Source organism: Sardina pilchardus, chromosome 23 (assembly GCF_963854185.1).
Source record: "Sardina pilchardus chromosome 23, fSarPil1.1, whole genome shotgun sequence".
Taxonomy (NCBI): Eukaryota; Metazoa; Chordata; class Actinopteri; order Clupeiformes; family Clupeidae; genus Sardina; species Sardina pilchardus.
This window is the reverse complement of record NC_085016.1, coordinates 19,207,126-19,222,892: the sequence shown is the minus strand read 5'-3', so window position 1 is coordinate 19,222,892 and position 15,767 is coordinate 19,207,126. Positions and strand designations below refer to the sequence as shown.

The window sequence follows — 15,767 nt, the reverse complement described above, 5'->3', positions numbered from 1 at the left end:
CACTCACCTGGCTTCTGAGTTTTAAGGAGCCAGAGGGCCAGCTAGCTCGGTGGCTAGAGACTCTGCAAGACTATGATTTTGAGATTCGCCACCGAGCAGGCAGGTTACACGGCAATGCAGACGCTTTGTCCAGGCGTCCTTGTGTGGCGGAGCTGTGCCGCCATTGTCAGCGCAAAGAGGAGAGCAGACTGGGTGATGCCAGTCCGGAGCTCCAGATCGTCCGTCGTCTGCGGGCCTGTCCATCGGTGAGCGCCGCACCCCAGCACGGCACAGCCAGCAGAGCCAGCAGAGAGGCGGCGGCGAGCATCGCACCCCAGCACGGCACAGCCAGCAGAGAGGCGGCGGCGAGCATCGCACCCCAGCACGGCACAACCAGCAGAGAGGCGGCGGCGAGCATCGCACCCCAGCACGGCACAGCCAGTAGAGCCAGCCGAGAGGCGGCGGCGAGCATCGCACCCCAGCACGGCACAGCTAGGAGAGAGGCGGCGGCGAGCATCGCACCCCAGCACGGCACAGCCAGCAGAGAGGCGGCGGCGAGCATCGCACCCCAGCACGGCACAGCCAGCAGAGCCAGCCGAGAGGCGGCGGCGAGCATCGCACCCCAGCACGGCACAGCCAGCAGAGAGGCGGCGGCGAGCATCGCACCCCAGCACGGCACAGCCAGCAGAGAGGCGGCGGCGAGCATCGCTCCCCAGCACGGCGCAGTCGGCGGAGAGGCGGCGACAGCGAACTTCGCACCCCAGCCAGGCGGGATCGGCGGAGGGGATGTGGGTGTGGTGTCGCAGACCTGCAGAGCCACGAACGTAGAAGCAGGCTTACAGACAGGGCCGTTGGACATGATTGCTGCGGAGGAGTTGCAGGAGGCTCAAGCAGAAGACCCCGTCCTCACCCGTGTCTTGTCCTGGGTCGAGGCGGGGCAACGGCCACCGTGGACTGATGTCTCTGCACTGGACCCTGAGACCAAGGCACTTCACTCACAGTGGCTTGCCATGGTTTTATGCAATGGGCTGCTGTATCGACGCTGGCGGGCTCCTGACGGACAGTTTGACATTTTCCAGTTGTTAGTTCCAGCCAGTCTGCGAGCTCGTGTGTTGGAGCTGGTGCACGGCGCAGTGGGGGCTGCTCACTTCGGCATTTCTAAGACACTCCACCGCTTGAGAAGCCACTTCTACTGGCCTGGATGCCGACACGACGTGCAACTCTGTGCACTGCTGTGACCCCTGCACAGCCAAGAAGGGGCCTACACAACGTTCCCACGCTCCGTTGCAGCAGTATGCAGTGGGGGCTCCCATGGAGCGGGTAGCTGTGGACGTTCTTGGTCCTTTTCCCCTCTCTGACCTGGGGAACCGCTACGTCATTGTGGCCATGGACTATTTTACAAAGTGGCCCGAGGCGTATGCAGTACCTGATCAGAGTGCTCCTACAACAGCGGATAAGTTGGTCATGGAGATGTTTTGCCGTTTCGGAGCTCCGGGAGAGCTCCACAGTGACCAGGGGCGGAATTTCGAGGCGGAGGTGTTCGCCGAGGTCTGCCGGCGGCTAGGTGTCCGTAAAACACGGACGACACCGCTCCACCCACAAAGTGACGGGCTGGTGGAGCGGTTCAACCGGACACTTGCCGTACAGTTGGCCATCTTGACAGACCGCCGGCAGCAGGACTGGGACCGTCATTTGCCCCTGGTCCTTTGGGCATATCGGACTGCGGTACAGGAATCAACTAAGTGTACTCCCGCAGCCCTAATGTTTGGACGGGAGTTGCGCACACCCATTGACTTGGTGTTCGGTGCACCCCCCGAGCCCGAAATTGGAGGCAAGCCTGGTATGGACTATTACAGACAATTGCGCGAGAGGCTGAGAGAGGTGCACGAGATGGCCAGACGAGCCATGGGTGCTGCTGGCGTGAAGCAAAAGCGGGCTTATGACACACGTTGCTGCGGCCAGGAGTTCCAGGCCGGTGACCAGGTCTGGGTATTCTGCCCAGACAGGAAAAAGGGCATATCCCCTAAGCTGTCAAGCCAGTGGGTAGGACCGTGTTGTGTATTAGAGAGACTGTCAGACGTGGTCTACCGAGTCCAGATAGTGGGGCGTCGGAGGTCTGTGGCTCTCCATCGGGACCGGCTGGCCCCATACCGGCCACAAGCACAAGCTGAGGTGCAAAATGACTGCGAGGCAGCGGCCACTATCCCAACACCTGCGCCGTCTCCACCAGCAGCATCAGCTGGGCGCTCACAGCGGCCACACCGGGTGCCGGCACGCCTGCAGGATTTTGTGTTGAAGGCTTGGGTTGATGAGGACACTGACCAGCCTTAGTGGGGGCTATGTAGCGTGCCAGCATAGGCAGTCCCTAGTAATGAGTTCCCACAATGCTGTGCGAAGCATATCTGAATGTTAATGTTGATAACTGTTGAGTACTACAATGTTGTTTACGGTAATGCATTATCTTGAATGTTGTGGCTGTGTTCTGTAGTCACTAGAGTGCTTATTACTGGTGTGTGCTTCCAGCACAGCCTTATACAGAGGTACAGTCCTGGGGCATTAGGGCCGGGTCTGTCCCTACGTGTGTGTGTTCAATGTGAAGGAGACTTAATAAAAACACTCTGAAGAAATCATTCCCGCTCTTTATTGCAAAATGCTACAGTATTATTTTGGAGTTCCATACCATTGTAAGCAGCCTTGAATCACAATCTGTGCAAGCAAGGATACTTGTTGTGTTTGGAGGAAAACACTCCCCCCCCTGTGAAATGCTAATTGCCAACATTCCTTTGGAACTTTGGCAGTTGCCCTAAGACAAAGGATTCTACCTTGATGTAATATATATCTATATGTCATGAAATGTAAATGTATTCATGTCTGGTATCATTATGATAGTCTCAGCGTAAGGATTGTAATGATTCCAGTGTAAGAATGTTTGGAATATTCTGTAAGTGACATATGATGATATCCCTCCACATGTAAGCCTAATCAGAGTAAGAAGGTGTGGCTAGGTGTGAATGGGTGTGACTGAAGCCATCTAAGTGAACCAATGACCTTGCCTTGTTTTTGGCGCCCTGTCCCCTTTGTTCAAAAGTTTATAAATGTGATGAATTAGAAGAAGAAGAAAAATGAGAGATTGACTTTTGTAGAAGGAAGACATGCTGCAGGCCATGGGTCTTTGGTTCAATCCAAGGGCCCATGGCCTCCTCAGACTAGCGCTAAAGCTAATGTTACCCTCTCTGCTTGTAAGAATAAAACCTGATTCTTAAGTTTTCTTGAGTTTGCCAGTATAAATTAATAAGTAATTATATAGAAATATAGAATTACCTACACATTCAACACAAGGTATACAGAATCATTGATCGTCTGTATTGCATCAGTCAGGAGCCATACGTAGCATGAAAAATACATAAGACTATAGTGTCACAATTGTTTTAAGATAAGTTAAGAATTTTTATACTTTCTTGATTTGATTTGGGAATAAATTGCATTATATTCAGCAGACACTTGATGTCTTAGCACATAGCATTTAACTTAACACATAAATGTATGAACATTTTAGTTTCACATCAAATACTGTGTATTTATACTAGTATTAGAAATTGTCCTTGCTGTGGCGAGTGAGAAAGTACTCATGTGTTGCATGATATATCTACACCCAAGTAGCAGTGCTTCGCCCCTAAGTATAGCCTAGTTCCAAGTTAATATCTGCCTGGAAATCCCCTAGTACTAGTACTTTGTACTCATTGTGAAGATGGACTTTATCTAACTCTGTTGGAGATGGAGAAAGAAGAACGACTCAATCAAAAACTGTGAACGGATCGCAAGAAGTAGTTGCAGTTACAGCGTAGCAAGGTAATGTGACTTTTCTTTGTTTATTTATGTTTATATCTTTGTTTAACAACGTTCTTCTATCTGTCTCGCCATCCTCCTGTGTGCTTGCCTCTCCATGGTGCTGACACGGTGGCCGGACCCCTAATCTGAAAGTCCAAAAAATTCTCAGTAAAAGTCTAGTGGGGCTACATGCCCACCAAATTTCATGTGCCCCGGTGTTACGGTCTCCGTATTGACCACAAATTCAGGATGAAGATGTAGAGAAAACAAAAAGCAGTGGTCATAATAAATTGCTTAAAAATGCCTAATCCTCATAAAGAGTTTCCTTTGAGGGAAATCTGCAAATAGGAAGTCTGTGTGAATGTATTACAGTAACGCTGTAGGCTACTAATTGCCAAAACTGCCAATGTGTTTGTTTTCACAAACAATAGTTCATTCCCACACTCACAAACTTTACTTAACTTTAACTTGAAACTTGAAGTGGGTGAATGTTGCTGTGGTCACAATTCTCCACTGCAAGTCTGATAACACTTCAACTTCCCCAGGTCACAGTTATGATAGTCTGACCACTGTTTGATTAGATCTTTCAGCTGGAGTCTCGAAATTGCCCTGCAACTTCTGCTTTATCATAATTTTCTACACTCTAAAGATCACTCATAGTGTTGACCTATACAAGCCTCAAAACATTTTTATGAACAGACACTTTTCACATTTTTGCTTATAGCCTACCCTTTATTTATGTTATAGCACTGCTCTGGTCTGTCAGTCAAGTGTCACCAAATGATTTCCACGCTGTGTGTCTGTATAGCCTTGTCTTTGTTGCCTTCACGATTTCCTTTTAAACGTTCATTATATTAAAGGTATACTATGCAACGTTTTTCAGTTAATCAATTCGTTTCATACTGTTATATATCATTAAATGAGTCAATACCGGTCAAACGATGTATTTTTCGGCCGCCCTAGTGGTCTATAGCCGTAGAACCACACTTGCAACTTCAGGAATCTTCGGGCACGCACCCATGCTCTACTCCAGGAAGTGTCATGTAAAGTCTCATGAAAAGGCACGGCAGACTGACCGATTGAGGAGTTTTGTAAAATATACACGCTAAAGCTGTAGGGGAAGCTCTGCAGAGAAATATGCAAGCATAAAACGAGCGAAAATTAAAAGTGAAAGCGAAACCGGCGATGAAATCGCCAATCCTGCATAGTATACCTTTAAAAAGGAGACACACAATGACAATTCAACTTGAATCTGCCTTGTCTGCGTTGTCTCTCTCCTGAGCACGCAAGATGCATTCTTAAGGCTGCAGTTGGTGATATGGTTTTGATCATTCACTGAAACCGACAGCATTGCTCCCGGTTGTTCTGGTCCAATAAGGGCAGCGCTGTATGATCATTGGCAGATCTGACAGTCAATCACAGTTTGTGCGCAGTCAACAAGCACTACTCGATGGGATGCTCTGTTGTAGTAGCCTAAAAATCTAGACGCCCCTTGCGGCAGGAAATCTAATTTGGCTGCCGGGGCAGTCTAGCAACTCTCCGTAGAGCTTGGGAGCTGGGGAAATGGAAGAATCACCGGACCAATCACATTGTGTATAGAGTCGGTGGGCGGGCTTAACATAATGGTGACTGACATGCGACCAGAAGTTGCGACGGTTACGCATCCTGCTACTTGAAAACAAGGAGATGATTCGTTTAGCATTATCCTATTGCGTGGAGAAGGAATTTGAAAGACAACTGTTTATCCCACCCAGAGCGTGAGTGGGGTCTGGCTGGTCAGGCTACTGTTGTAGTGGGGGCGGGGCATGATATTGATAGTTGCATACGTTTTTGGCTAGTCCCCTCAATCATCCAGACTTACCAACTGTAGCTTTAAATGGAGTGAATAAAGGTCTGTTGCATGCATATTGTATTTTTTCTCATTCCATTTAAAGTAGCAAAACTAATTCTGCAATCTGGAAAATGATATGAGATTAATTAAGAACGGTACATCGTATTGCATTATATCGAATCACACCAAATTGTTCTGTATTGAAACACATTGTCTGTGAATTATGTATTCAGATATGAATCGAATCGTCTTGTAAGGGAGAGATGCGGGATGTCTATTTTCTTCTCATCCACCTTTATTGTTTCCTGTCAAGGAAAAATATTTACAAGATTGCCATTTCAGATTGAACAATGAGGAATTCTGATCCCCATTTTATCAAAAACAGAGTAGCGAAATCATTATTCTTGATTTTCAATAACATAATTATAATTTCTCTCATTGAAATGGACTGCTGGAATGTTTTACATTTCCTTCAGTAGACTGATTCAGACTCACTCACACACACAGTAGTGGAATTATATCTACTGTAGGCCAACATCTAGACAACAAACTAGCCTAGCCTTCACAGTTCCTACACATTTTACATACATTAGGAGCATTCATTACTTACTTGCATAGCATTTTATTTGTTTTCAGATGGATTCAAATGAGAAAAAATCATTAGTAGCTGCTACATAACATTTTGTATTACATTAAAAACAAAAATTCTATTTTTTCAGCATCACATAATTGGTTATTGAAAATATCCCAGATAACAAAGCAAGTCTGCATAAAATTGGATGACAAACAGATCATTGTCATTTGAAATATTTAATGAAATTACATGTCAAGAACTAGCCAATGTCTCACAAACAAAAAGATTGTTTGTTTTACAGGAATTGTCTTGCCAATCCCCGTTGTGCAAGGAAATGCTAGCGCAGTTCTCCCCTGAAGGATCCTCCTGCTTCCAGTTATCTGGCTCATCTGCTTGATTGAGGTTTGATCTCTTAAACCAGAAACTTTAAAGAGACAGTAATCATCAATTAGTGTTTGCTTTAGAAAAGCTGCCTAAGACATTGCTAAACAGCCATGGTACGACACAATTTTCACTCAAACAACAGGCTACTTAACAAGTTAGCAAGTTCCGTCGTTCAAAACACAATCCAGTGTTAATGATATCACACTGTAAAATTCATGGCTAAAATTAGTCTGATTAGATTACAATATCTGTCGTAACACCCCTGCACTCAAGATAAGATTAATGAATGTGAATTTAAAATGTTATGAAAAGTGAAATTCTCAGTTGGAGCGTGTTCAGGTGTGAATAGGGTCATCAGGTCAAACTAATACTAGGGCCGGGACTTTAGCGCGTTAATTACGATTAATTAATTACACAAACATTAATGCGTTAAAAAAATTGACGCATTTTAATCGTATGCCTATTTATTTTTGCACCGCGGAACGTTTCTCACTGGATGAGTTTCAGACGGACCGATTATACTGGAGCACCAAGTAGTTCGGTTCAGACCATAGACCAGGGGTCGGCAATTAAGTTTGGCCTCGGGCCAGATATTTTCCAAGCCATTACATAGCGGGCCACAAGTTCACAACCAAAACAATGGCTAATTTAATTAATTAATATCGGAGGAGGTAAAAATGATAGGCGCTCTTGAAATGACAGAGCAGAGACATTCAAGCAGGCTGTAGGCTAGGTTAAATTTGTCGACTGGTCATTGGGGGCGCTATTATATGCCTGTGTCTTTAAAAAATAAGAATAAAAACCACCAGAAAAACATTTCCACGCGTTGCTGTTAGCTGTCAAAAAATGGCACTATGAAAAAATCTGAAGAGAAAAGTTAACAGCGAAAACAGGATATTTAATGATTGGGCAGAGAACTATTCATCCTCCCTAATTGTATTAATGCAAAGCCCACCTGATCTGTAACAACTAACGAGGGTGTCTCTGCATGCAAAGAGTAGGCTACAAGACGGCACCACGAAACTAAGCATGCTAATTTAAAGGTTGCGTTCCTAAATAACACGCACGCTATGTTTGAAACTCGTGTTTTACTTTTCACAGTTCTATGTGCGTAAATTGCCTGTTTGATGTCAGGCCTGTTTAAAAGAAGTCGTGTTTTAATTATCACCATAAGCCTATGTCCGTTGTTTGAATGACAACATGTGTTCTAGGGACTAGCTTGGAATTTGAGAACCAGCGCTGTCCACTGACTTCATTTGTTTTTGCATGTTGTGCGTTAACGCTGCACCTCGCTGCGTGCTTCTTCACTCGTATTCAGATGAAACAAATATCTAAGCATTTAGATTGCTTGAAATTCTTCTGTTCTGGAAAGTTACGTTTCAAAAATAAAGAGCATGTTTGAGACTGGCAGTCCGATTTTTAAAAAGTTTTTTTTTTTTTTTTCATTCTCTGGTTCAAAAGATCTCACGGGCCAGATATTTTTGCTTGCGGGCCGCATCTGGCCCGCGGGCCGCCTATTGCCGACCACTGCCATAGACTGTAAGGTTCAGACAAAACAAACCACAGTGGCACAGTGAACATGAACAAAGAAGCTGATGTGACCGTGTTGGTTGGCCCCGTGGATGGGAAATGTTGTTACAAAAAACGAACGGATGGAAGCGCAGATAAGAGCATGGTTGTGTGCAACCTATGCAACAAGGACGTATCACCACAGGTATCACCTCAGTGCAAAACATAAAGCAGCTAGCTGCTAGCGTGGACAAAGTATTGTGATACTCCAGTCCAGACACTTGAGGGAAACCTCTGAGCTTTATTTATTATTAAATAGCAACCGAGTTGCTGTTACAGCCACAACTCACGCTAATAACAGTAATCCACCGCACCTAATTCCATGTCCAACTTTCATAGACCTAAAAGAAACTTCACACTCAGAACCATACAAGCACACACGCACACACGTAAACTCCGCCCCCCAGTTCCCCTTAAAGGGACACAACAATTTCATGAACTCAACTCAAGGTAACAGGTGACACAATTAACAGGATATCACAGTATTGTAGTTTACAGAAGGTCTACCTATCTATAGGCTACATGAATTTCTGAAAATGTACTATTTGTAAATATGGTATTGCTACACTTTATGGCAAAAATTGCACTGGTCTGTTGGACTTATTAATAAACAATATTTTTGTTGCTTAAGCTTAGGCCTATGTATTCAGTCATTATCCAATAGTAGGCTATACTAAAAATCCATGTGAAAAAAAATACTTCTCACTGTTCTCAGGTCATATATTTATATACAATTAAAATGCGATTAATTTCGATTAATTGATTACAAAGCCTCTAATTAATTAGATTAATTTTTTTAATCGAGTCCCAGCCCTAACTAATACAATTACAATGTCTATACACTAAATCCAAGAACAACAGAACACAGAGATTGCAAATGAAGTTAGCCTCACGAATGCCTAGTTGAGAGACATGACATGAGTACAGTGTGAGAGATGAAAGTGTAAAACACTTCAATGGCAATATCTCTGAGCATGGACCATTATAATGAGACAGGACAATACAGGAATTGATGGAAATATCTACATTAGTGGGGTTTCACTGTGAAATGGGTGAATGAGGTTCATGACAAATGACTGTAGGCCTATGTGTGCTGTAAATACAATTGCCTCATAGCTTACACAACTCCCGTCTCGCTGAGACTTTTGTTGTCCACCCAACGCCATTGTCCCTCCACTGCAAGATCATTCAGTCCAATCCAGTGATGTACATCTTTTGCTTGAGCAGCCAGAAAATGCTGAAGGGAGGAACACAGAGATGTTACTATGAAGAGGATATTACATTTGATGCTCGTAATGAAATAGACACAAATTTTTGTTGAAAAGTTAGTATTGATACTAGAGATACTGTAAAAATCTTAAGGAACTCAGGGAAGCATAAATCAAGCTTTGGAGGTCTTCCTTATCAATTGGGACCCATGTGAGCCACACATTTGTTGATTTCACATATTCTACACAACATACGAGGCTACACATTGCCCAACGTGTCCACCTCAGATGTTCACACATGTAGTCCATGTCATGTCCCAGTCTAGGGGTTTTACGGGACATGATTAAATTAATGGGAGATGGCAACACACGGAATATTAAATGCAAAAGTATTTATTTACAAAATAATAATAATACGAAAAAATATAAGACAACAAAAAACTAAGTCTGCCGAAACGCAAGGCCCCCAAAAGCAGGCCCAGAAAATCCCCAGCCTTTTCCAGACTCTCACTCCGAGAGCAGGCGGGAGCAACGGCGACAGCAAAAACCCAGAGCGCTGGCTTGCGCAGGGCAGCGGAGTGGAGCAGAGTAGCGTAGCGGCCAACCCAAAATCCAAAGACCAAACCAATAACCTCCCTCTCCAACCAGGAAGCCCCCTTTTTAAATGGTGGAAACCCAATCACCGCGCAGGCAATTAAGGGCTGTTAGCCGACAGGACCGTCTGCAATTAACACAAACACAAGACACAGAAAGAAACAGGCAGACCGAAGCAAACACACACTGAAAGAAACACACAGGGACGTAACAGTCCACTTTACCTGCTCCTCTTGATCATTCACTATGACTAGATGACCTCCTAAGGTGATGCAGTGGTCTCGACTTCCCTCCCAGTTCCTTTTTGAAGAGGAGAACAGGTAGCATGTTTCTCTGTGATGCTTCCATCCCTCTGGACAAGCCCTACAACTGCATTTAGCTGATAGAAAAAGTGCATGTGCAAGTGATTTCCTTCTCACAGCGTCACTGAATTCACCTTTTACTATTCACCTGAAGTTATAGGCATCATTGTAATCATTGACCATCCAAACAGAGGAGACATCACCTTTAGTGTTATTTTGTTTGGTTCAGGAGATATGATTTAAAAATTGATTATGATGGAAAGAAAAATGGAGATTCCCTTTCTGAACATATTCAGGGTGCTAAACACTGTGGCCCTCATTTATCAACAGAGCGTAGAAACCAGCGTATATCTGAGCGCAGAAATCATCTTATGACGGGGCTCACGTGTGATTCATCAAACTTTCGTATCACTCCAATTCCAGCGAATGAACGTTTGTTGATAAATGTGGCGGCTGGAAACAAGCGTGATTTAAATATCACGCCCCTATATAATGCTCATTTTAATGGCCTCGCCCCTAGAATTTACGACATGAAGGTGCATTATACGTCCAAAAAAGATCATTAGTGATCTCGAGCCACAGTGACGTCCAGCTGAACCTTGTTAATTTTGACAGCTAGAAGCTGTCATCAAGGAAGGCGGGAAACTAGAGCGATTTGAGCGCAACAGACTTTATTTTCGCAGAGAGAACGCATCATACTATATTCATTATTACAAAACCTTACGACACTGAAATTTGCCCTTTTAAAATATATATGCCTATAGGCCTAATTCATGAATGTTGCGTTTGCCAAAGAGAAAGTAATCATCGCCTATGGCTATTCTAAGCCATGAAATATGTCAATATAATATGCTTCATTACAGAAAATAGGCTGCACATGTTCAGGAAAGGTGTTATGTCCGAGATAGTCCATCAATTCAACTAACTTTCTAAAGCACCGCCGATTTACTGCTGCGCGATGCATGCCGCCTGAAAAACTTGCGTACTGTAGGCTACACGAGTTCAGACTAGACGTGAGATTTGAGCGTAGCCACCGATCATGTTCACATTGATAATGCCATACTTTGCGTGGAAACAAGCGTACGCCTGTTTTATATGGGGTGCCGATTAACCAACATCTGAACCAACATCACACTTGTGCAGAGGCATATTTTCCAAATCGCTGACATTCACTCTAGGCTACTCCAGATTCAGTAACTTCAGGTTCAGCACATGATGTGTCCTCTTGTAAGGGCTGAAGACATCTTTTGGGAAGTGCTCTTCCAGATGACATTGACCCCTGAAAAAATACAAATATAGAGAAAAGGAAATTGACTTAGGCTACTATAACTCAGCACAACAACAAATTTAACCCCAACATTTTACACAACATCTAATATCCACGTGAGTTTTAAATGTGAGTGCTACCCAAAAACGGTTTGTTACAATAATGAATCGGAGGAAAACACACCTAGATATTTCCAAATAACTGATGTTTTCATGGTTAACGTTACCAAAGAAGGAAAGCAGTCTTGCTACTAGCATAGTTTCGTCTGCCCCCGAACTCCATCATACGCTTTCTGTTTGTAATGCCAAATCATATTGGTTTGATAGCCACCATGGCTGCCCTAACGTTAGTAGTTAATATTAAGCTAATCATCATTCAATGCCTTTTCGTTGATGGAGATAATTATTCTGGCGACTACCGAAGTTCCTAGCACATAGCCTACTAATTTACAGTTTTGCTTCTACGTCAAATATTTGGTGCCATAGGCTACATGTCTTATTACCACACCAACAGCGTTAAAGTTAGCTGATGTTTCGCCATGCAAGACTAGAGAACAGCATGCTAAGTCATTGTGGCAACTGGCAAGATTTAAGATTAATACTGTTAAACTAAACTTACCGTGATGTGTTTGTTCAAAGTCCTTTCGGTTGATGTTCACAATCCACTTCTGACGAACATTAGTCCTCGGCTCACCCTAGGAATCTGTGTAGGCTAGGCTAGTGCTTACATATGGTGTTACACAGACCAGGCTGTGTAATAACGGTGGGTGAACTTATATATTTTTGTTCCATATTTGTATTTTCCCACTGCTGTTGTAACAGCCGGGGGAAAAAGACGATTTGTTCGACTCCACAGTTAACTACATATAACGTGTTGTTTTACATGAATTTCTGTCTCAAATGTGAGGAAAATGTGCTAAATGTGAGAAAAGTGAGCTAAATGTTGAAAATATATCAGCTAAAAAATTGTAACCAAGTTTTTACAATCGGCACCCCATAGTTTTACGCCTGTTTTTGGTCGTAGCCTACGCTCCTTTGATAAATGAGGGCCTGTATGTCTTTCAGTGTTATATTTCAAAAAAGTTATAATTTTACTTAAAATTTAGCACATATCGCCAGGACTATAAAAAAATCCAAAAAGTTGATGAATATTGTGATGAGCAGATATCAATAGGACAGTATTACCCAACACACTAGTTTAAATTAATACAGTATATGCAGCTGAACACAATAACTGTTTTTGATGCAAGCGTCTCCAAACTTACCTGAGCATATGTTGTAAGTTGCCAGTAAATCCTTGTACTTTGCATCTAGAAGACCAAACTTGATATCAGGTGTTGAAATGATGAAGACAATGCAATGAGCATGTACTGTACATACTGTACGTAGATCAGTGTCTTTCTTTTTGTAACACCACACAGCAGATTGTGTCACAATTATTTACAGATTGATTTCAGAACTCACCGGTGTTATTCAAAACAGCTGATATATCCTTATATTGAGCATCCATCAGGGCAAACTTCTTTTGTTCATCACTTAGTTTACCTGAGGATATGTTGTAAGTTGCCAGTAAATCCTTGTACTGTGCATCTAGAAGACCAAACTTGATATCAGATGTTGAAATGATGAAGACAATGCAATGAGTATCAGCATACTGTACATAGGCTACTGTACGTAGATCAGTGTCTTTCTTTTTGTAACACCACACAGCAGATTGTGTCACAATTATTTACAGATTGATTTCAGAACTCACCGGTGTTATTCAAAACAGCTGATATATTCTTATATTGAGCATCCATCAGGGCAAACTTCTTTTGTTCATCACTTAGTTTACTTGCATCTATTTTTATCAAATGTATGAATATTTTAGTCTCACATCAATGTACATACAAAGCATGCATTTAAAAGTAGGAGAACACAAATAATAATGCAACTATGTAACAGTGTTGCAAAGTCGTCACACAATGTGACTGACTTGCAACAGGAAGCGTCTCAGAAATGTACACTTCAGGAAACCACCAAAACACTGACAGGCACTGATATCAAAAGAAGACTCACATTTGTATGTCAATGTACCAAGAACTGCTACACCAAGAAGCAGAATCGCTCCAATGATCAGGAGGGGAATCTGAACCTTTGTGGTGGCCTTTAAGGTGGCCTGAGAAGCTGGACATGGACAAATCATGAATAACTTGGTTAACAGATAACTTGAGAACCTTTCTTTCTCAGGCTGAACAAAATATTCTGCAGTTTGCCCATATCAGGGGTCGACAACCCACGGTTCTTTATAGGCCCTTTCTAGTGGCTCTTTGTCTAAATTTGGAAATGAATAAAATATTTCCTACAACTTGATATCATTGTTAAGCTTTAAGTCATCCTCACAAACTTGTGAAAAGATGTAGACGTTATGTACAGTATGACAAGTAAAATGTGTAAAAACCATAGAGTATTGTGTACAAATAAAGTACGTCATATGTCCTGACACTCCTTTACCGAACTCAGCAGTGGCTTGTGTGTTTTTGCCCAAACTATCAATGGTGTCGATCGGTTTAATAAATAGGACTTGCTTTCACCACCACTGCAACTGGATTACCAAAATCATCTGCAGCACTGGAGAACCTACTGTACTCCAGTCCAGATGACTTCCTGAAGATGATTGGTTGTATAATGTGGAATTATTACAACAATTAGAATAACATAATAAATTACATCATTACTTTTGATACTTGAGATGTAGGTGTACATTTGAAAGGGAGTACTTTTGTACTCTAACTCAAGTGATAAAGTTAAAAGACTTTGGGAGAGAAATATTTTACCCAGGGTATCTCCACTTTCACCTATAAGTGCAGGATTGATCCACCACATAATGCTTCATTCACGTTCCTTAGGCTATATTTCAAAAGGAGGAACTAAGAGTTGTACAGTGTATGGTTTTGCAAAATAATGTCTGTATACAAGTTTCGAAAAAAAAACTAGTTACTTTTTTCAAACCATAAAATAGTTCCCTACCTCTGTAGCTCTCAGTGTTATCCGCACATACATTTCCATAGATGTGATCCATTTCCATGATGAACAGAGAAATGCACTGAGTGAGTGAGACAATCAACCCAACAAATGACTTCTGTACTTGTGTTATTAATAGGATAAGGAAGGATGTCTCTCGAAATCTCCTCGTATGATCTTTGCTGCAAAATTATCGCTGGCCTTCATACATCTTCATACATGCAGATCACTGCACTGTTGATCTCAAGGAGGTTCATCAACACAGAATATTTAGCACTGCCGTTTAATTGACATCAGTGCAAAAATATGCCATTTCAATGACTGATGTCTTGTGGCAAAAATGTACAAACCTCATGAAATTTGAAATGTATAATCACTACACTGTCTGGATGCACGGCAAAAAGTATTAATCCATCTGGATATGTTCCCCTTTCATTGCTGTTACAGTTTTTCTCAAATGCTAAAACACAAAGGCCAATCCTATAAACCAAATGACCAGTTGTCTAAACACATTTACTAAATCTAGCCATATTTTTTCAATACCATAAACACATTTCACATGAAGACACAATTCACAAAACACAATCCTCCGTTCTCATAAATCTAAGCACATTTTTCCTTGCTAAAACACATGTTGCAAAACATATTCTCAAATGAAAGCTCATGTGATGCAAAATGCTTGCCACAGTCAGCAATAACTGAACACAATGAACACACATTCATTACACACAACGACTAAAAAATGAAGACACTTGTTGCTAATGCGCACAGTGACTGTGGTGTGTGTGTGTGTGTGGTGTGAATGAAGAAAATAAAAGAACGTCACGCCCTGATCACGTTTTCTGTTGTGTACTGATGTGTGCAATAGATTCTGTTTTTTTGCATTGAGTTGTGTTACAGTAGTGTACTTGGAGAATTTTCTGTACTCTGTACTCTGAAACTCACAACTCTAAATGAAGAGCTCTTCTCCAAAACGCTATAAATCCATTTTATAGACATTACTGTACTGTAACAAATCATGTTACTGTATTTACAGTAATTGTGTGTTTCAGGTAACAAAAATGGAGTTGTTTTGTTTTTATTGAGTAAAGATGAATTACTGTAACTAAACATAACCCAATACAGTTTCACTGAGATTACTTGAAAAACAAAATGTAAAAAATATATTTATGAAAATTCATTAGTAAAATGGTGGATATAGCGTTTTGGAAAAGAACTCTTCAAATGCC

General features: G+C 42.3%; 1 protein-coding gene across 3 annotated transcripts; it reads right to left on the bottom strand.

Moving 5' to 3' along the window:
- Window positions 1-6,095: 6,095 nt before the first annotated feature.
- On the bottom strand, window positions 6,096-14,661 carry LOC134071615 (C-type lectin domain family 10 member A-like). 3 transcript variants are annotated; one of them, XM_062528403.1, is made up of 9 exons: window positions 14,545-14,617; window positions 14,352-14,424; window positions 13,594-13,701; window positions 13,289-13,375; window positions 13,000-13,125; window positions 12,801-12,845; window positions 10,192-10,346; window positions 9,287-9,402; window positions 6,096-6,636 (listed from the first exon to the last, which is right to left on the bottom strand). In XM_062528403.1, exons 2-9 carry the CDS (start codon window positions 14,398-14,400, stop codon window positions 6,465-6,467), a joined length of 858 nt encoding a protein of 285 aa, XP_062384387.1. In that variant the 5' UTR covers window positions 14,401-14,424; window positions 14,545-14,617; the 3' UTR covers window positions 6,096-6,464. The 3 variants fall into 3 exon arrangements, with proteins under 3 accessions (XP_062384387.1, XP_062384386.1, XP_062384388.1); XM_062528402.1 differs by lacking the exon at window positions 14,352-14,424 and having other exon boundaries at window positions 14,545-14,661; XM_062528404.1 differs by lacking the exons at window positions 6,096-6,636; window positions 9,287-9,402; window positions 10,192-10,346; window positions 14,352-14,424 and adding an exon at window positions 11,460-11,548 and having other exon boundaries at window positions 14,545-14,661.
- Between the last annotated feature and the right edge of the window lie 1,106 nt (window positions 14,662-15,767).